Here is a 24,286-nt window from a genome sequence, read left to right on the forward strand (position 1 = left end):
CCTCACCTTCCTTGTGTAAAGGAGAAATAAAACTTGGAAGGCTGTGTCTAGAGTCAGTATTTAGTTTGTCTGTTCTGGGCTACTGTAGCAACACAGTGTTTTAACAAGGGTGCCTCCATGAAAGAGGACCCGCCTCCACTGTAGATAAAAAAAGAGCATTTTTAACTAAGAAAATCAAATAGATTGTTATTTTCAGCTGGTTATACATGCATGAAAACATAGTTATGAATATTATCCTTATAATGCTTTTGCTCACATTCAAAGCCATCCATAACCTCGCACCACCATATCTCTCGGATCTTCTTCATGTTGCTGCTCCCCCTCGCTCCCTCAAATCTTCTTCCTCCATTCACCTGACTGTCCCCTCCGCCCGTCTCATCACCAGAGCTTTCAGCCGCTCTGCTCCCCAGCTCTGGAACTCTTTACCCCCAATCATAAGGAACATCAACTCACTCTCACAATTCAAGTCCGCACTCAAAACCCACCTGTTTAAAATAGCCTTTTTCATCTGACTGATTCAATTGCATTGTCCTATTTTATCCTGTTTTTAATGTTGTATTTTTGTAATTTGATATACTTTTATGGTTCTTTTTATTTGTTTTTGTTACTTACTTTACTTACTGTAAGGTGTCCATGGGTGATAGAAAGGCACCTATGAAATAAAATGTATTATTTTTTATTATTATGTATTATATTCCATGTCCGCCTGAATTCTGAAAAGGCCCCAAATCTTACACACTGCACCTTTAATACATGAGTAATAAATATCCAGAATTATAATAGTATAACACTGACAAGAGCCACTCCCCATTAAGTACTTTTGATACTTTATTTTGCTGATACTTTTGTAACTTCTGCCAAACTCAGACCATCTGTTTCATGAATGTGAGACTGTCCAAAATTTGTGGAAATCTCTCCGAGACCTGATCTCGTCCAGCTCCAGAGACATGGACTTCTGTTCCTCTCAAAATATTCGAACAGGAGTAATCCTCAAAGACAATAGAAATGAGTTTTTAGTGAATAATCTCATTATTATTACAAAATATTATATACACAAGTGTCGATATGCCAACATTTACAAAATGAAACGAATAAATAATGCAAGTAAACTGTACACATTTATAGAAAAACCTAACCTATCCTAAACCCCTTAGTATGGATTTACTTGTTTATATGATTTAATTTCTATTGATTATTTATTGAATGTTTCTTCTCATTCCTCTTTATATCTATTATATGTTTGAAATGTGATATACACCACAGTAATATTTTTTTGTTTGGTTTCTCATGGAGGTGTTACTTTACTTTAAACTGTGTGATTATGATGTTTCTGTCTGAGTGTGTCATTGTTCATGTAATGTTGTTTGTTTAAATAAAGTTTTTTTTAAACTGCTGCTGCTGCTGCTGACACGCTCCAGCCGAGCGGGTGGCGCTAAAACACGAGACAACCAACACGAGCCAGCCAAGCGAAGAAGAAGAAGCGCGAGCGTCGTTTTCAAAGCTCGTTAACGGCTGTTTGTTGCTCCGGTTGTCTTGGTGCTGTGTTTGCGGACCTGTAAGCGACAAAACGACCATTAATTAACTTCACCGTTAATGTTACCGTGATGGACACACTGTAACAGCGACCCGGCCCTCGCTCAGGTGAGAGACGAGCCCGGTAAACGCCTCTTATTGTTGTTAGATGACGTTGTTTATGTTTACTGTCTGTTGTTCAGGTTAGCTTAGCTCCACACTTTGCCAAACCCTCTCCAGAAACCTCTCACTTTAGGACTGTCCTGCTTATTAACGAGCATTGAGCTGCAACTATAACTAAACTTTTGGGGCTACGTAAAATCTTCATAGTGTGTCGCTAAATGCGGCTTTAACAACAGCTGCAGGTTGCACATTTTAACCAGATAGCAGCTGAGAAAAGGTTCACAACGCCCTTTTTTATTAGAGCTGACTACAGGTTACAGCAAAGACACATTCAGTCATCACAGGAGTGAAATAAAACTTCATGAAAGACAAGTATTAAATATGATATTTGACTGTTTTTAGAGAAGTGATGATAGTTTGTGGCATTGTTGAGCTATAATGTGTCAAACTGAGATGTATTTTATCAGTTATGGTAGACGAATTAATACCATATGCTTTTTATATTGATTTCATTCATCTATGGATCTACAAGGTTATGCATATGCGTACAACAATAAAATAGCGAAAGCCAAAAATTACATTTGTAAATGTGTAAACTCAAAAATACACATCAAATCCCATAAATATATTTATTGATGCCTTGAAAACCCTAAAACATCTCCTTTGTTCTTCTTAATACCTGTTGTCTACTGTCATATTATATCTTGTGATTTTCTTTTTTTCCCCCACCCTTCAGGATTTATGCTTCCTCCTTGACTTGAAGTTTAAAATATTATGGACAATCTGGATTTCTCAGAAGAGGAAATTCAAGAACAACTCGCACTCCTGGGCTACAAAAACATACCGAAACACAGGCTGCATGAATTTAAACGAGGTTAGAATCTTAAATATCCGTCCTCTGATTTCAGCTTTTTTTTTTTGTAGTTTGTTTGGGACCCTAAATGTTTGCGTTGTGCATTGATGTGTCCTTACCAGGGACAAACAATGGTGATTTCCATGTTTTAACTCATCTTGAAGGATTAAAGCCACTCTTTGTGTATTGTCAGATCTTGATGAACTGATTCGACATGGAGACTGGAAACGTTTTGCCTCGCCCACTCAAATAAACTCCACCAAACCTCCGACAGCTACATCTCAGCCGAGTCCACCAGCCTACACCAAAGAGAAAGGTCGGGGCACTTATCTCACTGTGGGATAATAATAACTGTATTTTTACAATTTTCTCAAAAAACAAAACCAAAAAAACAGCATGTGGAGTGAAATATTTTAAGATTTTCTATTAAAAATCGTTGTTTGTTAACTGGTGAATTCTGTCTTTTCCTTCACAGTTAGTCACTGTCACTTTGAAGACTCTGAAGGGTTTTTCTTACATGCCAGACAAGCGGACCTTGACAGACAGGTAAATGTTAACCATACTAAGACTGCACACGAGCAGATATTGTGTTTACATTTTGTACAATCTGAGTATGGTATCATTAAACTGTGAAAAATAGCTTTAAAAAACGTGATAATCAGACTTGAAACAAACTGCAGGTTCAAGCTGCACAACAGACTCAAGGTTAAGAGTTTAAGTAATGAAGAGAAATACTATTTTTAGCATCATATTTCAGTTAATAAGGTTTAAAATGAAGATAGTAGTTCACCAAAACTCCTCACAACTCACTTTAGTCTGCATCACTTGGAAATTAATTGGATCATTCAAGTTTTACATTCATGAGATGGCTTGTTTTATTGTCAAAGTCTAACATTTAGATTGGACAAACAAATATTAATACAGTCATAGTGACAGGCACATGTAATTTAATAATATGTTGTATGATTTAACACAGGTGCTCACCACCTGTCAGAACAGAGATTATGGGCGTCAGCAAGGATGCTGCGACACGTACGCTCAGCACTCCGTGGCTTCAAAGCTGCGGTTGCCTTCAGGTGCTCCCAACAGGCTGCAGGTGGAGCCGGATCCTGATGAGACCCTCTACCCGCCGCTCACTGACAGCTACACATCCACTCCTGACAGCCAGGGGAGACGCTTTATCAAGAGAAAAGTCCTGAGGTAATACTTGTAGCCACAGACATACTGACTGTTCATTCAGCTGTCTTTACATTCATTCATTCGCTTGTTTGTCAAGTTTCAAGTTTAATTTTATTTGTCATCCCATCTATAAAAGATGGAGCTGAATATAGCAAGTATAGCAATGAGTATAGCGATGCATCACTAGAACAGGAAAAATAATATATTATCTAATCTATAATCCTATAATAATACATTTTTTTCCATCTACAGGAAACACAAAGGACAGTCTCTTGTCTGCGATGAATCAATCTACAGTGAAGACTCAGGTAACATAAACTGAAACACATAAACTCTTCTGATCATCATCAGCCATCATGAAATAGATCAAACCAGCGATGTAAATCAAGTAGAAAATCAATTAAAATATAAGCTCCCTGAGGTCTTAAGCAGACATTTGAAGGATGTTACTGACTCAATGTTTCTAAAGTTAGAGATCCACCATTTCAAATACCTAAAAAAGAATGGTCATAAAAATAGGTGAATGATAAAAATGTAATTTTAACACTTTTAGAGGATTATGCAATTCAAAATCACAAAGCAGCAATTTAAAAAAGGTAAAAGTTCACTTCATAAATTCATTCACAGCAAGTAGAATAAAAACATGAACTAAAATGATAAACAATGAAAACACGAGCAAACTAAATACTGAGGCATCCTGGTGCTTGAGGTGGTCTGTGTCAAGTTCCTTCCTAAAATGGAATCAAATAAAATGTTAAATAAATAAAAATCAAATAAAAGAATAACCAAGAAGCAGCAGGGATGTAATCCCTTTGATGACCAGCAGTTGGAGCTGTCTCAGTTTTCGAGAAGAGGCCCAGCAGAAGAGGCTGAAGCTCCTGAATATCAGCTTAATCCTCTTAACTCGTTCTTTAAGCCTCCACAGATCACACACTGTACACACCTCAGCAGGAGCGTGAGTCGCCACCATGTACAAAATGTACAACACCCAGTCGGACGATGACAGCGACAATGATAAGAATTCTCTCAACTCTTCTTTTTGGTCTGATGGAGAGCGTCAGGAAGACGAAGAGGAGGAAGAGGAGAAGGTGGAGATTGAGCGAGTGTTCAGTGAGAAAGAAACCAAACCTGTTGGCGATACAGAGGAAACTCTCCAGGAGACTTCAGTGGATGGAAAGCTTGAACTGAAAGAGGGCAACGTCAGTGGGGAGAGTTTGGTAGGTGGAATTGATGATGATGATGTTGATGATGAAGAAAGCTGCAGCAGCAGTTGTGATAGTCCAGCTCCGAGTCTGATGACCTCCGGCTATGGCACCTACAGACCAGAGGAGCAGGAGGGAGGAGACTACAGAGACGACCACACCATAACAGAGTTTGATCAGGATAGTCGCGGAGATCTGTCTGAGGTGAGAGATGACGAAGAGGACGATCGTTCACTTTGCAGCTTCAGCTGGTTTGACCGGTTTGAACCCACAGAGCCGGACTACGACGAGACTTATCCACTGAGCGTGTTAGCAGACACAGAGCCTGAAGCTAATTGTGGAGATGATGGCCTGCGTGAAGAAGTGGACATCACAGACATGAAACTAGAAGGAGATAAAGACCAGGAGGGTGAGAAGGAATTTGAAGATCTTCATGCAGCGTCCAAAAATGGAGTGACTGATGGAACATTAGAGGAGCAACATCACAACGCTGTAGCTGAAGACAAATTTATACTGGATGAGAAACGTTTGGAAGGTGACAGTGTTAATGTTGAACAGGGAAAACTAAATGAAAGGCAAGAAGAAGAAGTGCAGGGCATTAAAGAAGAGAATAAAGTGGAGTCAGAGGATCCAGACGAGTCTTCAAGCAACAAAGACATCAAGTTTATTGACTCCAAAGTGGATTTCAGCCAGATGACGTATGAGGAGATGTGTAAGGAGTGGGAAGGAAACCTCAGACAAAAGAAGGGTAAATGATTTCCTGTGTGTGACACTTATGCATCTGTTAACAGTATCAGGATATCAGGTCGTTCAAAAGGTTAAAATTCAAAGGATTACTTCTTCTAGAGCCAATCCACCAGCAGATATTATCACCTGATATTTTCAGCCTATCACAGGTGTATCTGTATTCCATATTTGTTACCCAATATGCGCCAATATGAAAACTTTTTTCCTTCTATGTAATGTAGAAAAACATGCTTGCAGTAAAACAGTGGTGTCACAGCAAAGTTTAGCTGTGATTCATGACAAGATTATTTTTTGCTGTGCACAGAACCGATTCAGGAACCAGAGAAAAGTGGAACTCCTGATCCACACTTCTCTTAATAATATTTTCCACTTGGAGCCACGGTTGTGATGTTGTGATGTTTTCCCTAAAAAAACAAACAAACCCAATCCCGATAACCCTTTGAATTTATGCATTCTTTGCAGACGCAGCAAGCTGTCTGGAGGAACGACTGGCGGAGCTTAATTTATCCACGTCACCTCAACGTGTCTTTGAGACGGAGAACGAAGACATAACCAGTCAGAGTGACACCCAGAGCTCAGAGACAGGGGGAATCTCTATGAGCGCCTTTGAATCCTACATAAGAGGCATGGTGGGTAGTGTAGTCTCCAACAATGTGACACTTGTTTCCACTGTTTGTGTCACATTGCAGAGAATAGATAAAAATGTAGCTACTCTGTGGTTAGAGCTGATTAAATGTTTTAAATAATCACTTAAAGTCACTTTACTGGTGCTTCGTTTTGGACAGACTCGAGCTCAAAGTGACGTCAGGCCCAAACCCAAATCCTGTAAGTCAAGATCGACATAATGCACCAAGTCATTTTAATGTTTTTATGACACTAAACTGTCTTACAATCTATTAAAAATGTTTGTTTCAGTCATCCGACCAGTGATGAGTCAGAAAGCCATAAAGAAGACAGACCCAGTGGCCAAGTAAGTAAAAACCCTGAAAATTATGGAGGAAAATCTGCAACAGAACCAAAGATACTAAAACATTTTTATTCCTATTATTTTGTTCTGATTGTTGTCAATAGTTGACGTGTTTGGTCATGTGGTTTTCTCGTCTCTGCAGGTATTTTCAGTATAAGCAGCTCTGGGAAATGTTTAAACTTCCAGGAGAAAAGGACCGGAGACATCTCCGCCTGGAGATAAAGGTATGAAAATATATATTTATAGAAAAAAATCTTTTTTAGGCTTGCAACTGTGAAATTAAACATAAAAATGACATGTTGTTATTCAGTTACTGTTTTGTGTTTGTTTTCAGGAACGACTTGCATACCAACCTCCACCAGTAAGTATTCTCCCAAATATTTTCTATAAAGCTGCACAAGGCAACAGGTTTTGTATTAAGCTTTTATCTGTTTGAACCACAGGTTAAAGATATGTTTTTTATTTTGTTTTTCTTTGGGTCCCAAATGTAATTGTGGTGTCAGAGGCTGACCTTCATCATCTCCAAAAACCCACACTCACTTTTCTACTGTAGCTTTAAAACCAGTACAATAAATAGACCAAAAGATCACAGGAACTGTTATTGATAAATCTTAGTTTTAACATCTGCACCAATATAAAACAGTGATTTGGACAAGATTCTCAATTCAGCAGCCCTACAAAAACTGTTAAAAAAAAAAAGATTTCAACAACCCCTGAATGGTGTGATCAGCAATAATGAAACGCAGCACACATTTACAGACAACTTTAGAAGACAGAAATATCAGTACTCTCTCCGACCTCTGTCCAGACAACTACCTCCAAACATTTATGTGGACTGACATGTAGACACAAATGGATCCACATTAGCAATGAAGCAGATTAAATCTTGTTTTGTTGTGTGTTGCAGCCCAAACCTCGGAGAGTTTACGTGCCGAACACCTACATTGTGCCAACAGAGAAGAAGCGCTCGGCCCTCCGCTGGGAGGTCAGAAACGATCTGGCCAACGGTCTCGTTCCGTACAAATTCAGCTATCGATTTTAAGCCTTTTGCTGTACACATGCCTTTTAGATACTTTTAATAAAACTTTACATTGTTGTTTTTTAACATTGGCATTATTTATTGATGACATTTTTGAACATAATAAACACATAAAGAAAACATTTGTCTCACTGCAGTCAGTGAATATATTACAGGTCATTTTGTGTCTTCTATGGGAAATCTGAATAGGGCAGTTTAAATGGGTACAGAGGCGTATAACGCTGGTCGTGCCAAAGCAGCTTGTCTTCCAGGAACTTGATAGTCTCAAGCGTGAGGACGACGGCTTCATGTTTCAGCAGGCTGTGGACATTCAGTCCTGACAGAGGAAAGACAAAAACATCTGCTACTGACAGATTTTGTTCACTTCTACAGAAACTTCATGTTACATACATGCGAACTTACCAATGGCTGGAATAATGTTCACCGTGTTCAAACTAGCTGCCGCTTGAAGGATGTTTTCAGGAATCTCTTCACCTCTGAAAACAACAGACACAACTTCAGCACTCCGTGAACCACAAAGGAAATAAAAGTGGCACAAGAGTCTTGTGGACGAAACTCACACGTCAACTATTAACACAGACTCTCCCCAGTGTCTGTGTTTGATGAGGTCCAGCAGGTACTGAGAGTCAGGTGTGGGGATGTTCAGAGAGTCCACAATATGAAGGTAGTCCTGAGAAAATATAAACAAAACAGACTTGAAACAATTCAATAAAAAATAATCAGGATAAATGCTGTAGTCTATTATTTTTATTATTGATTAATCTGTTCATGATTTTCTCAATCAATTAGTTGGTCAGTGTTTACCAAAGCCCTCAAATGTCAAAAGCTGAAGTCCTAAAAAGTTTATTTTGAATGTTAAAAAGGAGTTTTTAACTGGTTATGAAACCATCTCAGTTTAATACTGATGTCTCTATATGATCTACATAAACAAACAAGACTATCAGCGAGATTATTATCTATTTCTATACAATTATTATTAATGACTGCCACCAGATTGGATTCAGTCAAATTCTCTCTGAAATCAAACAAAAGAAGGAGGTTGAAACACTATCGCTTCTGTCCACAGAGGCCCCTGAATCAACACAAAACTTTCAATAGTATGTGTTTGTAGCTGCTTCAAGTATTTAAAAGGCTGATGAAGGTTTGTATATCTATAAGCAGTACTTTTAAGCTATACATGAGTTTGTCAACAACAAAAAACTGAATTAAAGCAATCAATGCTAACAGAATGCTATTATGTTTAAAACGAGTTTAAAATGAACTTTGCTCTCATGAACAGGTTTCAGTTACCTGGGTCATCTTGGAGCTTAGAGCCACTTTAAGTCCTTGAACTCGAACCTTCATGGGTAACATGTAGTAGTAACTGGTCGGCCCTCTGGGTCCATGAGACACCCCACCTGAGAGAAACACATCACCTGTCAGACCTCCTCTGACTTTTCATCCCCTGAAACACTCAAGATCGATGATGATGCTACGCAGGTCAAAGTAAAGCATTTACAGAGAATGAAATAAAACAATAAAAAAACATTCATGTTGGAGACAAATGAACAGAACATGTCACCTCCTCTCCATATCGGAGATCTGATGCTTCCATGACGGGCTCTACCACTTCCTTTCTGTTTCCATGGTTTCTTGCCTCCACCTCTGACCTCTGATCTCACTTTTGTGTTAGCGTGGCTCTTAGAGACCAAGACAACTGTAGGTTAAAAGGAGTATTTGCTTTCTGCTGTAGGTGGTCTCTTCTGTTTTGTTCTCACTGCTTATACTGCCTGAAGTCAGACATTTATGAAAACCTGGTTGAGTTTAGCATGCAGTGTAGTTACATGGGAAGAAGTCCAAATACTTAAGACATGCATTAATATTGGTTTTAAAGCTCATCGTGACGGGCCTAGAGGAAGTTAAAGCCTAAACATGAAGCCATCTAACGACATACACTACAAACATTTCAAAATGAGTAAATGTGTAACTTACAATTCTTTTAAAGTTTTTCTGCCATATTTCAACAGAATGGAGAATATCGAGTCTGTGAGGAGAGAAAAGGCACAGCTGATTAACACATTCATACGCTTTCCGCTTCACACAGACACAGATTTTTTGTGACTGGATATTTGGTGGTACTACTAGGAATTAACTAAGTGAGCATCAGGATCTTTCATTGTCTCAATAAAATGTATCCTGTTTGTCCACTGCTCTTTTTTTAATTCAAGGAAATAAAGGGATGTTCAGGAACATTGTGCCTGAACATTAGTTGATAATAGTTTGATAACGATGACTGATCTTTGCCGACAGGAACTGAGAGCAAAACAATACATTTTTATATTGAAGCTTTGCAAATGTGGACTGGGCTTTACCTCGGAGGCACTGCGAAGACATCTGGGTGGAGATGAGCCAAACCCAACGGCTCGCTGTCTCGACTCTCCAGAGTCTCCACCCACGTCTGGACGGGGCTCAGATGAGCAGGAATGACAGCATCGCACTTCCTCAGGACAGGCAGGGAGCAGTCTGCAGGAGGAGGAGGGCGCTCTGTGGGAGAAAAGACCAGTTAATACTGTTCAACCTAGTACATAATAAGTATGATTTCCACGATGCAATGCAGATAAAAAACTCTTGAGAAACATATTTTATTTGATATTGAGGAGGATAAAATCAGTGAAATTTAAAAACACCATATCAGCTCAACCACAGCAAGTTTGATTTAATCTAAAACAAAAGTTTTGGCTCACTTAATCTGTCAGGATCCACGAGGTTTGTCGGCAGCAGTAGATTTGGAGGCAGAGCACTCTCTCCGGAGAACGACGAGGCAAACTGAGGAGGAGAAAACTTTGAGTCAGTGGAAAACACACATCTATGTACACACATATGTTTATCAAGCATTATGATTAGAGCGCATGTCCATGTTATGGTACCTTTATTTTCAATAATATTTTCAAATACACAGGCAAATAATAAATACTTTATGCAGTTTTACGCATGAGGTATTAAAATAACACATCTTCATAAGTTATCAGAGCAAAGAGTCTTGTTTGTTCTGTCTAACAATCAACACCTGAAAATATTCCACTTACAATGATAATAAAATAAAATGTTGATTTAATGTATTCATAAAAAAAAGTTCATCTGCATCAACTTGCTGATATCCTTTATCATGAAAAATGTTTCTTTGTGAGTTTTCTGCTTTGTATCATTAACATTTTTTTATTTTTAGAATATGAGGACATCACCTTCTAGACACCTTCTTTAAAACTGCTTAAACATAATCTTTGGCATGTTTAATTAAAGTATATAAATATAAAAATATTTAGGCCACCCTATAGGGTTCTGTTCTGTAAAACACGTATCAAACTCAGATGTATATTTCTGATCACTATTGGACATATATGAGTTAGATTCTGAGCTCATTAATGTAAAATAAACATATATGAGTTAGATTCTGAGCTCATTAATGTAAAATAAATATCTATTATCATTACTACACTGACTGTGTGAAGCTCATGTGGCTGCAGGTTAAACGTTACTCACCCTTTTAGCGACTCCTCTGCCACAGATTACCAAAGAACAACGAAGCATGTTGAGAGTGACACACACACAAACCTAATGTCTCCTTAATTCATTTGAAATCAACATCATAAACTGAATGAACAGACTGTGCTCGCGGTGTGAAAGGTCGTGTGGTGTGTTGGCGCGTGCTGATGACACCAGGTATCGAGCTTCTTCTTCTTCCTCCTCGTTTCGTTTTATGGCAGATCACAGTCCTTTAATACTGCCACCTACTGCACCGGGGTAAGTATGGGACGATGGCTTTTTAAAGTGTGTAGTGTGTCTGATTGGTGTGAACAATTTTGGAAATGTTTAAAATGGAGAAAATGAGCTATTCTTTAAGGATTCAAAGGGAGAAATTCTACCAAATTTGGAGTAAATGGATTGAATTCATAGCCCTGATAAGTGCAGACTTTGTATGTGTTATGGAATTTCCTATCCTTAGGTTACACGAGGTCACGTATGGGCCTCAAGGTCCTCGGCAGTATTAGTTGTTTGGCTTTGGTTGGGAACAGTAGGTGCCACCATATCTCAACACTGTGGTGGCCAGGGTCGAAGAGACCTTCTTAGACATAATAGATAGCTTGCCGTTGACGTTCCAATCTGCATAAACAGACATCTGTGTCTCCAGACTAGAATATGATGACAGTAACACCTCTATGGGTAAAAGCATATATAGTAAAGCATGTATAGTATTTGTGGTGTTATCTTGGTGTTTAAAGTCTATCCAACAGGATGAGTTGGGCAGAATAAGACATCAGAGGCTCCTGAACACTTTCTTCCTTCCTGACCTCACCATTGACCTTTGACTTCAGCAATTTCTCCACAACATATGAATTCACTGTTGCTTAGTACAACTTCCCTTATGTTGATGCGAATAATAGAAATATGAGCTCCCTTGGTTCTATTGTTGATTGTTATTTTGTTATTTATGGTAGAAGGACATATTTTGGACATACGTGAGAAAGACAAAGGTATGTGTGTGAACTTTAAGCACACAAGTTCAGGTAGATGTAATGCTTTTGTGTATGTGTGCATATGTACATGTGTGTATGTAAAAACTGGAAAAGGGCTTTTTTGCTTTTTAAGGATAGCAAGTAAAGCTGACCTTTTCTGAATAAAAAATAAAAGTAAAGTATAGTGTGTCATTTAGTGTGCTCTATTTATAGAATATGAAATGAAATATAGCCTTTTAAACTATTTTTTAGTGTATGATTACCTAAAAATAAGAATCATTGCGTTTGTTTTTTTCCTTACCTTAGAATATCTCCATATTCCATATAGACGCCACAGGACCTCTTCCACTGAGTCTGCTATTTTGAACCACCAGTAACCAGGAACGGACAAACTTGCTCCAGATAAGGCCTTTCACATTTTATACAATTACATGTTTTAGATCCTGTACATGTTGTTATTAATGCTGCGTCGTATTTAATTAATGGTCTGTGATGTTTCATATCCTGTAGATGTTATTAATGCTGTCTCATGTTTCAGATCATGTCGATGTTGGGGGGAGTGTTAGTATTTGTACCACTGGACAGGGAGTGGAGCAAGTGTTGTGCCAGAACCGGAGCCAGGCTGTTGGACTAGTAAGTAATATTAGCTGGCTGCTATGTGTTGTGTATGTTGTGTTACTAAACTAATACGCTGATGGTTCACAGTTTCCAGAATCACTTTTACAACCACTAGAGAGCAGTATTGCAACATTTCTTTACTGCCAATACTCTTATATAATTTTAAGAAGCAGTGTGTAAGACTTAGCAGCATCCAACAATGTAGTTGCTGTTGCTGTAGTTTTGCTCTTTTTACACCATTCAGCAACATGTTCTAACATTGTAAATGTTTCTAAAATGGCATTTCCAAGTTGATTTCAACATAATACAAAGTACAAAAGGGAAAATGTGCCAGAAATTCACTTTTAAAGCACTCCCCCCCGACAGAAAATATTTAAAAATATGAATTCTCCATAACACCAATCACCAAATACAAATCAATATAGAACACTTTTATTTGAAACTGTTTATTTCAGAATTTTACTCATCTGTTGAGATGATTAGATATCTGCCTATAATGCTTTTTATCGTTTTTACTCAAATTTGTGAAAACCTTAATGTGAGCAGATTCAAACGTATGACCCCTGCCCATACTAAGCACCTGGCACCATCCCAAATCACACACTGTACTGGCCTTAAATAAATGTAAACTTGATGGACAATTTATATTCTCTCTCTTTCTCAATAAAGTGGCACAACAGAATCAAAAAAAATATATTGTGTATATTTTTATATTTTTTTATTTTGTAAAACATAATAAATTTGAATTCTAATGGTTTTATGGTCACATTCAAACTGGACTAAGGTATTTCATGCAGTGTAGTATATATAGTAATCTTAAATAACTTCATTATGATTTATAATATTATTGTTTAAACATGTTGAAGCAAACATTTTGTGAAAAATCTATAAACTCAATTACATACAACCCCAATGAATATAAAATAAAGTATGCAGTTCAATAGTATAGATACACAGTATAATACAACATACTCACAACTTCACAACATTGGATATGTTAACATTCAGTTGAAAATGCATATCAGTGCATCATGGATGCCATAATGTAACTTTGTGGTACATAGAAAGGACACCCACTTTTAAAACAAGTATTGTATAGTACAAACATAGTACAAAATATTCTGAAAAGGTTTCACTTTACATATAAAACAAGTGCAAGAATGCTGCATTTTAATGTAGGCTGGATCATTACAAAGCAACAAGGTTGGTTTTATATACCAAAAACTTAAATGAGGCAGAGCATGAGCATGAATCATATACAATAACAAAAAACAGCTTAAGTTAAATAAATAAACCCAATATACAAAGCTCACTAAAAGAAACATTTGGTGGAAACCTACATGAGGTTGGAGAAAAAGAATGTTGACCCTTTTAGGTCACTACCATCTGGAACTTCAAGTTCCACGTTTCTTGGATAAAAGTCAGGCGGCCCAAGTGTGTTATTTGTGCGGTTTAGCATTTTTTGATTTTGTGGTTGAGTGGAAAAATCTGTGACATAGTATCCTTCCATACTTTGAGGTACTCTCTTTCTTGAATCTTGTGGTAACCGTGCATTAGGTATTGGCTGCATTGCTTTGTGAGGCTTTGCATATATGTCCATGTCACCAGAAGTAAATTGTCTGGCATCCCTCATGTCACTGTTAACACCTGGAGGGGACATCATGTGTCTGTAGCTATGTGATGCTTTGAGGTCCCTTTTCGAACCTCTAGCTCTAAGAACATGATCCTTTCCTGTAAAATCATCAATGTTGAGATCTGAACGGTTGAAATCAATATGTTGGCCTAAATGAGCATCCCCCAGAGGGTAGCTGGACCTTACTTTGGTCCTAGGTGACTTTACATTAGTGTGATTAAATCTGACATCACCATCTACATCCAGGACAGGCATTCTCATGTTTATCCCTGTGGTATCTGATCTGCGATTCTTATAAGAAGGCCCATTGAAATTTAGTGAAGGATCATCAATGTTAAAATCTGGATTCCGCATTTCCATTTTTGGCATGTTGAAATGCATGTTTGGAGCACTGACATTTGGACCTGTGATATCCCCCTTCAACCCTTGTGGTTTCATGTTTAATTTTGCATTTGGAGGAGAAATATCCAGATTTGTTGGTCTCAGAGAGGCGCCAAAATCAATATCAGATCCTGCCCCATTAAGATCTGGGACTCGAAATTGAGGCATCTTGAAAGAAGGGAGTTTGAATCTTTTGTCTGCCAAATCAAAATCCGTCTGAGGACCATGTATGTGTCCTGAGGGAACATTCATGTCGAAGTCTGGACCTCTTATTTCTATGTCTGATGTTTTTGTCTTAGGCCCAGAGATATTGAGGTCTGGTGCATTTAAACTTGACATTTTTAATTTTCCTTTTGGACCATTCACATCTACATTTGGAATATTCAGGTCTGGCCCCTGTAGGTCGCCATTTATGTCAAGATTGGGGCCTTTCGGCATCTTTGGCTTTTTAAAATTTGCATCAGGGAAATCAATATTTAGATCTGGAGTCTTCATATCTAACTTGGGTGCTTTAAGGTCCATGTTTGGTAAGCCTATCTTAGGGGCATCAATTCCACTTTTCATCTTTGGAGCTTTGATATTACCTGAATTCATGTTCAAACTTGGTCCTTTTGGTAATTTGGCATTAAGATCTGGTGCATTGAAATCAAAGTTTGGACTAGAAAATCCCACATCAGGCATTTTTAAATCTGGCTTTTTAAGTTTTCCCGACGGGGTGCCAAAACCAACATCTGGCATTTCAAAGCCAGGTTTGGACCCTTTGAGGTTAACATTTGGTGTATCGATGTCGATGTCTGGGGCATCGAAATCGCCGTCAATGTCAGGTCTTTTTATCTTTAATCTTGGCATTTTTATCTTTGCTTTGGGTGAGCCAAAGGTGACATCTGGGGTGTTCACATCTAACTTGGGAGCTTTAAGGTCCAAGTCAGGAGGATCAATTCCACCCTTTATTTTTGGTTTTGCCAGGGTTGGCATTTTCAGTTTGCCTGATGGCATGTCTAAGTTGAGCTTTGGGGTGTCCATCTTGGGGGTTTTAAGGTCAACCTTTGGCAAGTTTATGTCTGGTGCCTTTATTCCACCACTGAGGTTAGGACCAGCGATATCTAGGTCAGGTGATTTGATGTCCAAGTTAGGGCCATCTAACTTTGGACCAGAAAAGCCAAAATCAGGCAGGTTGAAGTTTGGCTTTTTGAATTTTCCAGATGGACCAGAAATATCAACATCTAAGTCAGCTTTAGGACCTTTCAGGTTGACAGTGGGTGCATTTAAATCTACATCTGGGCCATTGAGGTTTGCATCAATTTCAGGTCCTTTTAGGGCTGGCACATTAAATTTAGGCATTTTTAATTTGGGCAGTTTCAGCTTTGCTTTGGGTGAACCAATGTTAACATCAGGAGTGTTCACATCTAACTTGGGGGCTTTAAGGTCCACGTTTGGTAAATCCAGTTCAGGAGTATCAATTCCACCCTTTATCTTTGGTGCTTTCAGATTCAAATCTGGTGATTTAAGATCTGCGTTCAGGTCCAAATTTGGTCCTTTTGGTAATGTACCTGAAAGATTCAACTTAGGCCTTTTTAATTTGCCTGAGGGAGCATTAACATTCCAGTCTGGAGCATTAAGCTCTGGCATTTTCAGTTTACCTGATGGCATGTCTAAGTTGAGCTTTGGGGTATTAATGTCCAGCTTGGGGCTTTTGCGATCAACCTTGGGCATATTTATTTCTGGTGCATTAATACCACCACTGAGATTAGGACCAGAGATATCTAGGTCTGGTGATATTAGGTCCAAGTTAGGGCCATCTAACTTTGGACCAGAAAGGCCAAAATTAGGCAGGTTGAAGTTTGGCTTTTTGAATTTTCCAGATGGACCAGAAATATCAACATCTGGCATTTCTAAATCAGCTTTAGGACCTTTAAGATTAACATTGGGTACATTTACATCAACATCTGGGCCATCTAAGTTTCCATCAATCTCAGGTCCTTTTAGGGTTGGAAGACTAAATTTGGGCAACCTAAATTTGGGCATTTTAAATTTTGCCTTGGGTGAACCAATGTTGACATCTGGAGTGTTCACATCTAACTTGGGAGCTTTAAGGTCCATGTTTGGTAAGTCCAATTCAGGAGCATCAATTCCACCCTTTATCTTTGGTGCTTTCAGATTCACATCTGGGGTATTAAAATCTGCATTCAGGTCCAAATTTGGTCCTTTTGGTAATGTACCTGAAAGACTGAACTTAGGCATTTTTAGTTTGCCTGAGGGAGCATTAACATCCCAGTCTGGAGCATTAAGCTCTGGCATTTTCAGTTTACCTGATGGCATGTCTAAGTTGAGCTTTGGGGTATTGATGTCCAGCTTGGGGCTTTTGAGATCAACCTTGGGCATATTTATGTCTGGTGCATTTATGCTGCCTGTGAGGTTAGGACCAGAGATATCTAGGTCAGGTGACTTTAGGCCCAGGTTAGGGCCATCTACCTTTGGACCAGAAAGGCCAAAATCAGGCAGGTTAAAGTTTGGCTTTTTGAATTTTCCTGATGGGCCAGCAATATCAACATCTGGCATTTCTAAATCAGCTTTAGGACCTTTAAGGTCGATATTGGGTACATCAGTATCCATGTCTGGACCATCAAAACTGCCATCGATCTCAGGTCCTTTTAGGTTTGGAAGACCAAATTTAGGCATGTTTAATTTGGGCATTTTTAATTTTGCTTTCGGCGAACCAATGTTGACATTTGGAGCTTTAAGGTCCATGTTTGGTAAGTCCAAGTCAGGAGCATCAATTCCACCATTTATCTTTGGAGCTTTCAGACTCAAGTCTGGTGACTTAATATCTGTGTTCAGGTCCAAATTTGGTTTCTTTATTGCTGGTGCTTTGAATTTACCTGAGGACATATCTAAGTCAACATGTGGGCCAGAAAGATCTAGTTTGGGTTCTTTAATGTCAAAGTCTGGAGTCTTTACCTCACCATCAAACCCTTTCATCTTTGGTCCTGATAGTCCAATATCAGCATCAGGCATTTTCAGCTTTGACCTTGGGCCTTTGAGATCAAGTGATGGTGCATCAATGTCAAACTTTGGCTTAGACAAATCCACATCAAGACCACCTGATGGCAGGTCTGGTCTGTTAATAGACCCGTCAATGTCAATGTTTGCTTCCTTTGAACCTGACACATCAAAGCTGGGTATTTTCAGTTTTGGCATTTTAAATTTTCCTTTGGCTGAACCAATGTTTACATCTGGAGAATGGAGGTCTAATTTTGGAGCTTTGAGATCCACATTTGGTACACTCACATCAGGAGCATCCATGCCAGTTGTTATCTTTGGGGATTTCAGAGTTAGTTCAGGTGTTTTCATCCCTGCATTGATATCCACATCTTTCTTCTTTGGTAATGTGCCAAAGAGCTTAAATTTTGGCAGCTTAAGCTTGCCAGAGGAAGCTTCTGTATTTATGTCCAGTTTACCAGAAGGCATATTAATATCCATATCAGGTTTACTAAGGTCTAGCTTTGGGTCTTTGAGATCATCACCAGGCAAATTGATGCCCCCTTTAAACTTGGGAGCAGATATATCCATATCTGGAGTTTTTAACTCATATTCAGGGCCTTTAACTTTAGGCCCAGATAATCCAAAGCCTGGCATTTTTAGCTTTCCAGATGGGTGTGCAATATCTAAGTCAACATTTGGGTCTGCAATTCCAGCTTTGATATCTGGTGCTCTCAACCTTATATCTGCTCCTATTAAATCGCCATTAAATCCTGGAAGTTGAATGTCTGGTAAATCAAATTTGGGCATTGTGAACTTAGGAGGCTTGTATTTTCCAGTTGGACCTTTAATGTCAACTGATGGACTGTCAGTGGTTAATTTAGGTCCCTTTATGTCAGCTTTGGGTAGATTTGCATTAGGTGCACTTCTTATCTTTGGTGTTTTGAGACTTAGGTCAGGTGTTTTAACAAAAGCTTCATTTTGTTCTGAGACCCCAAATTTGGGCATGGTGAATTTACCAGATGGGGCATCTAGATCTAAATCTGGGGATTTAAAATCAGCTTTTGATTTCTTAAGTGTCACTTTGACTTCCCCTGAAGGCATGTTAATGACTGGCACATTTAGATTAACTTGTGATATATCAACACCTGGCATTTCTTGGTCTAGGTCAGGCCCAGAAAGCCTGGGCTTGGGCGATTTTGCATAACTGAAAGGATCGTCCACATTAAGATCAGGGTTTTTCAGTCTCTTGGAATGCTTGAGACTGAGTTTACCTGAGGGAACATCTGTGGTTCCTACATCTGGTATCATGACCTCACATTCTGGACCACTAAAAGAAGGTTCAGAGAGGCCCAGGTTTGGCAGATTGAATTTTGGCATTTCGAAATCTTTTTTTATTCCGTCAATAGCCACTTTGGGAACACCAGTGTCAAAGGATGGTCCAGTGATATTTCTCCCATTCAGATTTGTTCCCATGTCAGGTGTTCTAGCATCTGTACCTTTTAAGTCCATGCCTACCTCAGGAGCACTTAAAGTTCCATTGCTATCAAGCCCAATTTGAGGTCCTTCAAGATTTGGCATTGTCAAGTCAACCGAGGGACTGTCACAGTTTGGCAGTTGCATACCAGCTGTAGTGTTGACATTTGGACCCTCAGGTAATGTCCCGGACAGATGGATGCCTGGAGTGACAGGCTGTGCATTGACTTTCAATCTTGGTACCTGAGCTCCACTTATGGCAGCCCGATTCAAACTGAGACCCAACGGTGGAAGGTTCAGATTGCTGTCATATGTTAATTTTCCAGCAACATCAGATTGTGGATCAGCATTATCATCTGTGCTCAAAGTTTTTGTTTTCAGAAGTCCAAAGTCAACTCCTAGGCGAGGCAATCCCATGTCGTGTTTTAGGTTGACCTTGGGTGAGCCTGGCACAGTTGGATTGGCGGTAACAGCCCCGTTTACACTTCTCTCTTCGGCACCAGGCAAGTCACCTCTCATAAACTTCTTGATTTTGGCATTGTAGAGTTTGCTGTAGGAATCCTGAAGCATCTAGAAATGTAACACAACTTAGTGATTGGAATGCAACTAATAATATCATGGTTTCTTGTATGGCAGTTGGAGTGGGGATCAAAAGCATTATCTTGATGACAACTGATGTAATGTAACAGCTCTTAGTTTAACACTATAATGGTGTCCTTTAAATTTGAGGAAAACCAAAAAAGAAATTTTACTTTGGTGGAACCTGCATTCAAACGTTTAGGAGAACATCTGAACATTTCAATAAATGTGAGTTGTGTCGCATGAAAATACAAGAAATTAATTAATTCATTAATTTCATTTGACTCAATAATATCTATATTCTACCTACCATCTCAGGGCTCTTGGCACACTGGTCCAAATTTCCAACACTCTTGCTCAGGTTTTTCCTCGTGAGAACTTTCATCCTGTCATCAAATGGTTCCATCAGCTTAAGTACATTTAACACCTCCTCTTTTGATAGGTGATCAAAATTGATTGTTGCCCCCAAAATTTCATCCCCTGAAAAAGTAAAAGAAATATTAAATGTCGACATAAAACAATAATGTCCAGAACATTGCTTTGTTTTCCTGGGTGCAAATTAGGCAGGGTATTGAGCCAGAATCACAACATGAAACTCTTGCTTTTTAAACAGTCAAAAGCATCACAAAAAAAAGCATCAGTAGCATGTCAAGAGATATACCTTCCCTCAGTCCCTGATTAGCTGAGGCATTGCTGCTGATGCTGGATACGATGAGCCCTCCCTCGGCTGATCGTTCCAGAGTCAAGGCATCAGACAAACTCCTTCCCCTGCGGTGTGATGGCTGCAAGCAAAGGCATTTCAAGTGTTTGAAACAATAAAAATACACGTTTTAACAAAGAACTAAAACAATAGGACAGTGTTTCATACCATGATTCTCGTGTTTCTGTCAGAGTTCCAGTGAAAAATCCCCTTTGACTAAACCTATAGAAGAAATTAAAATGTTAAGTAAACAGATTCAGATAATAAAATAATATAAATAAAAGAAATGACAAAATGAAATATTCCAACTGATTCCACTAATTTACAACTAAGGAACACATTTTTCCAGTCTTTACAGTTGCACATGAATACAGTACTTTGGCAGACTGTAGTTTCCAAGCAGTCCTTTGAAAGTAGGGAACAACAAATATAAAAACATGAAAAAGATTTGGGTGGGGCAAATAAAGCCAACTACAGTTGCAAAAATCAACAAACACAAAGACATGAGTGGTGGGGTAGCAATTTCAAAGAAAGAAGAAATTTCAATTTATGCAAATGTATAATTTCAAAGCTTTATTTAACAAGCTAATTTTTACATCTTATCTCAGTTTATTAAGAATTTTGATAAATAAGCCAGAGCGCTGAGAGAGAAGTTTTGTTTACTGAATATTTAAAAAGAAAAAAGAAAAAAAAAGTGTAGTGTGTACATTTTAGTTAATGCAGAAAGACTAGTGACACCCAGGTGACTCCACAGATGCACCTAAGGTATTTGAGTTATGGCCATGGAGCTCTTGGGCAATAACTGAGGGAAATCAGGAACAGGTTTATCAAGTGTTCTGTTGTTGGGTATTTCCTTTTTGTAAGCACACAGTGTTAAAAGTAACCACACCCACTGCTTTCTAGTATAGAAACCCTTGCACTGGCAGACTCCAGTGAATCCAGACACACTATCAAGTTCTATCAAAATCAAGAAATGATGTGCAAAGATAAACTGGAAGAATGAAACTGTTGTATAAACAATGCTACAAAAGTGCAAAATACCATTCATACAGCACAATGTGCCATTATAGCCATAAATATACAATACAAGCTAAGGCAATAAGAACTTCAGTCATACTACAATAATGATCCCAGGATCATCTCAATAACAATGTGATATTTACTAAAGAATTCAAAATCCTGAATGTTATGTTCATCCCTTTTAAGTCAAATTACAGTCAATTCAAAAATATATGTTGTCAGGTAACAATTACAACTGTGAACTGAGTCCTGGAGAGAGAAAACTATATATTCAGGTCATGCTTTACTATATCAAGCACTCAGAATGCTGTTGGTTGGACATGAGCAACACGTTTTGTTTAATTTATGTGTACAAGATAAGTGTATAAACAGAGAGCCAGCACAACAGACCAGCCTTTCTCCCCAAAACATGAAGTTCACCTGCTGCAAGTATTATGAACCAACCAAGTCAACCAACCGTACACTGACAATTAAGGAATAACACGAAACTCAACCCTGACTTAAGCATCGCTTTCCTCACCATAATAAGCCTTTGTTGAACACATGAGTATTCCATCACAACTATACATCCTAATGTAAGTATACCCACAGCCACTGTGCATGAAGTTTGGTTTTTTAGCATGTGTTTGTGTGAAACCAAATACTTTCATCAATCACATTTTGCCATTCAGTTCATATTTCACATGGCTCCAACTGACATGGAAGGAAGCAGATGATTTACTGCTTCAAAAGTTACATATTAAACACTGACTCAAAGTGCACATGCCTGCAAAAAATTATGCACAGGAGAGCTAAGATTCAATGGCAGGTATTTCATGTTTCATTAGCAACATTAAATTATGAACAATCAGCACTTGTAATTTGTAATTTAGCAGAGCACCAACCTTTTTTTATAGAAACATAGCATGATGCACCAAGAGTTGATTAAAACAACGGTAACAAAAAATTGTTTAGAATTTTCTCAAAGCAGTCAAGATGAACAGCCCAGGAGCCACCTGAGACAGAAACTACTTGGATGATGGCACCTGAAACCTGAAATGCAGCCACCCACTGACAATCAAAACCTGCCACCTTACAGACCAGACATCACACTGGATGAAGTTTACAACTGAACAGAAAATATAAATGACACTGACCTCAGGGTCCATTGAGCAGGTGTTTTGGCAGGTGTCTGACCTCAGTGTTGTTGAAGTTGTATCGAAAAGCTTCAGCACAGAGATCAGTCAGTCCATGCTGTTTGCTCTGCAGTCTCTGACTGGGGAGAAGAGTGCCAGTCAGGTGAATGAATACTTTACTTGAAGCAGACAAACAGGTTCCACCTTAAATGTCCTGCCTTCATTAACTGACAGCAGACATAAACACTCACGCACACACATTCACATCACACACCCTGAAACAAACACACCTTGACTACAGCATGCCTGCAGCTCGTGTGTATGCAAACACAAACTACAACAGACAACAGTACAACATGAATCTCTGACCCGCTTTTCCTCATACGTCAACACATCTGTTTCGTACATGCACACATATGCAGTTTAAGAACAGACACACACACACACACACAAACACATACACACACTAAAGTCAGTGGTAAAGTCAAAACCTTGACTTACAGGAATCAGGGCAGATAAAATAAATAAACTAAACACTCCCCCTGACAACATGATAAGTCTGTTAACTTGAGAAAAAATGCTGACCTGTGCCAAGGGAGTGGCAGGCGTTCACTGTGTGAGTCACTCTGATTACACCTGTTTTTCACCTATTCGTCACAAAGACTGCTGTCTGTGTGAACCTGGATGGAAAGAAAAGAGCACTCTGTGGCATTCTCACAGTCATTATATAATCGTACCTGAAAAGGTATGACTGTAGGCTCTGACGTTACATAAAACAAGTCTGTTCTCAGGCAAATCTGGTGAAACAAAACACTTAAAACAACCATGTTTATTAAAAATGCAAATGATTTATTTATTATTTTTGTTATAGTAGAAAAATACCATAGCAGTACTATAGCTTTATTACTAATAAGTGCTTCATTAAGTATCTTATTGATAAAACGAATAAATTTTTTAAAAAGTCCAGGTATTCAGCAACAATGCATGTAGCAACAGCACTAGTACACTCTGCATCTTTCAATCAATATTTAATTGTAAATTAGATTTAAAGTTTACATTTCAGTCTCTGGTTATAAAAAGACTTTGTTCAAAGACAAGACAAGTTGTATTTTAGTTTTGTTAAGAACATAATTTAAGTGTTGAAGATAAAATCAGAAAATTAATCAGACAAGTGTCAACAGAAGCCTCACATCTTGTGATCTTACATAATAACATGCTAATAATGACAAACTATGAAGGGAATTTAGTTGAGTTGATAAAAGCTTTTCTCCGACGTTTTCTCCTTTTGGATGTTAACAGCAGAAAACCTGTGAGTTCATTAAAATATAATATATGTGGTAATATATTATATATACGTAATATATGTGGTAACTTTATAATGTAAGGTGGTAATATATCTATGAAAAAAAAGCTTGTTTTATCAACTTGTATGAATAGAAATAAACACAGGTGAGAGATGAGAATTCAAATGTACGAAATGTAAGACAATAGTTATTTTTTAGTCTCTGGAGCAATATAATTATTTCTGTTTTATTTCACTTTCAAATGAAATTAACAAATTTCTATAATTATGCTAATTAAAAACAATGATTTGCTAAAAATGTAGTTATAAAAAGTCATAACTGACCTGTTTATTGACTGTCTTCAGACAAACAGTGTGTTGCATCATT

At 38.3% G+C, this 24,286-nt stretch overlaps 3 protein-coding genes across 4 annotated transcripts; 1 reads left to right on the top strand and 2 right to left on the bottom strand.

The window, feature by feature from the left end:
* The first annotated feature begins 1,430 nt into the window (after positions 1 to 1,430).
* Positions 1,431 to 7,737, top strand: hyls1 (HYLS1 centriolar and ciliogenesis associated). Its single transcript, XM_019278563.2, has 12 exons — positions 1,431 to 1,641; positions 2,372 to 2,509; positions 2,682 to 2,804; positions 2,964 to 3,034; positions 3,465 to 3,688; positions 3,920 to 3,975; positions 6,079 to 6,245; positions 6,402 to 6,441; positions 6,532 to 6,586; positions 6,726 to 6,807; positions 6,918 to 6,944; positions 7,491 to 7,737. Exons 2-12 carry the CDS (start codon positions 2,410 to 2,412, stop codon positions 7,623 to 7,625), a joined length of 1,080 nt encoding a protein of 359 aa, XP_019134108.1. The 5' UTR covers positions 1,431 to 1,641; positions 2,372 to 2,409; the 3' UTR covers positions 7,626 to 7,737.
* Positions 7,738 to 7,756: 19 nt separating this feature from the next.
* mrpl4 (mitochondrial ribosomal protein L4) lies at positions 7,757 to 11,342 on the bottom strand. Its single transcript, XM_010730588.3, has 9 exons — positions 11,142 to 11,342; positions 10,346 to 10,427; positions 9,974 to 10,145; positions 9,594 to 9,645; positions 9,184 to 9,301; positions 8,913 to 9,019; positions 8,183 to 8,292; positions 8,025 to 8,098; positions 7,757 to 7,938 (listed from the first exon to the last, which is right to left on the bottom strand). Exons 1-9 carry the CDS (start codon positions 11,187 to 11,189, stop codon positions 7,793 to 7,795), a joined length of 909 nt encoding a protein of 302 aa, XP_010728890.2. The 5' UTR covers positions 11,190 to 11,342; the 3' UTR covers positions 7,757 to 7,792.
* Positions 11,343 to 13,423: 2,081 nt separating this feature from the next.
* On the bottom strand, positions 13,424 to 24,185 carry si:ch211-69b7.6 (neuroblast differentiation-associated protein AHNAK). 2 transcript variants are annotated; one of them, XM_010748383.3, is made up of 6 exons: positions 23,202 to 24,185; positions 22,638 to 22,752; positions 20,650 to 20,703; positions 20,443 to 20,563; positions 20,092 to 20,261; positions 13,424 to 19,772 (listed from the first exon to the last, which is right to left on the bottom strand). In XM_010748383.3, the coding sequence occupies exons 3-6, from the start codon at positions 20,650 to 20,652 to the stop codon at positions 14,070 to 14,072; spliced, it is 5,997 nt and encodes a 1,998-aa protein (XP_010746685.3). In that variant the 5' UTR covers positions 20,653 to 20,703; positions 22,638 to 22,752; positions 23,202 to 24,185; the 3' UTR covers positions 13,424 to 14,069. The 2 variants fall into 2 exon arrangements, with proteins under 2 accessions (XP_010746685.3, XP_027138746.1); XM_027282945.1 differs by having other exon boundaries at positions 22,638 to 22,756.
* Positions 24,186 to 24,286: the final 101 nt, after the last annotated feature.

This window comes from Larimichthys crocea, chromosome X (assembly GCF_000972845.2).
Source record: "Larimichthys crocea isolate SSNF chromosome X, L_crocea_2.0, whole genome shotgun sequence".
In the NCBI taxonomy this organism is placed as follows: Eukaryota; Metazoa; Chordata; class Actinopteri; family Sciaenidae; genus Larimichthys; species Larimichthys crocea.

Coding starts and splice junctions, on each gene's coding strand:
- si:ch211-69b7.6 (XM_010748383.3), bottom strand. Junction 20,262..20,442: donor TAATCAGGGACTGAGGGAAG/GTATATCTCTTG, acceptor TTACTTTTTCAG/GGGATGAAATTTTGGGGGCA. Junction 19,773..20,091: donor GTGCCAAGAGCCCTGAGATG/GTAGGTAGAATA, acceptor TTACATTTCTAG/ATGCTTCAGGATTCCTACAG.
- hyls1 (XM_019278563.2), top strand. CDS start 2,410: ATGGACAATCTGGATTTCTCAGAAGAGGAAATTCAAGAACAACTCGCA. Junction 3,035..3,464: donor AAGCGGACCTTGACAGACAG/GTAAATGTTAAC, acceptor GATTTAACACAG/GTGCTCACCACCTGTCAGAA. Junction 6,246..6,401: donor AATCCTACATAAGAGGCATG/GTGGGTAGTGTA, acceptor CGTTTTGGACAG/ACTCGAGCTCAAAGTGACGT.
- mrpl4 (XM_010730588.3), bottom strand. CDS start 11,189: ATGCTTCGTTGTTCTTTGGTAATCTGTGGCAGAGGAGTCGCTAAAAGG. Junction 8,293..8,912: donor TAAGCTCCAAGATGACCCAG/GTAACTGAAACC, acceptor ATATTTTCTCAG/GACTACCTTCATATTGTGGA. Junction 7,939..8,024: donor GAACATTATTCCAGCCATTG/GTAAGTTCGCAT, acceptor TTCCTCTGTCAG/GACTGAATGTCCACAGCCTG.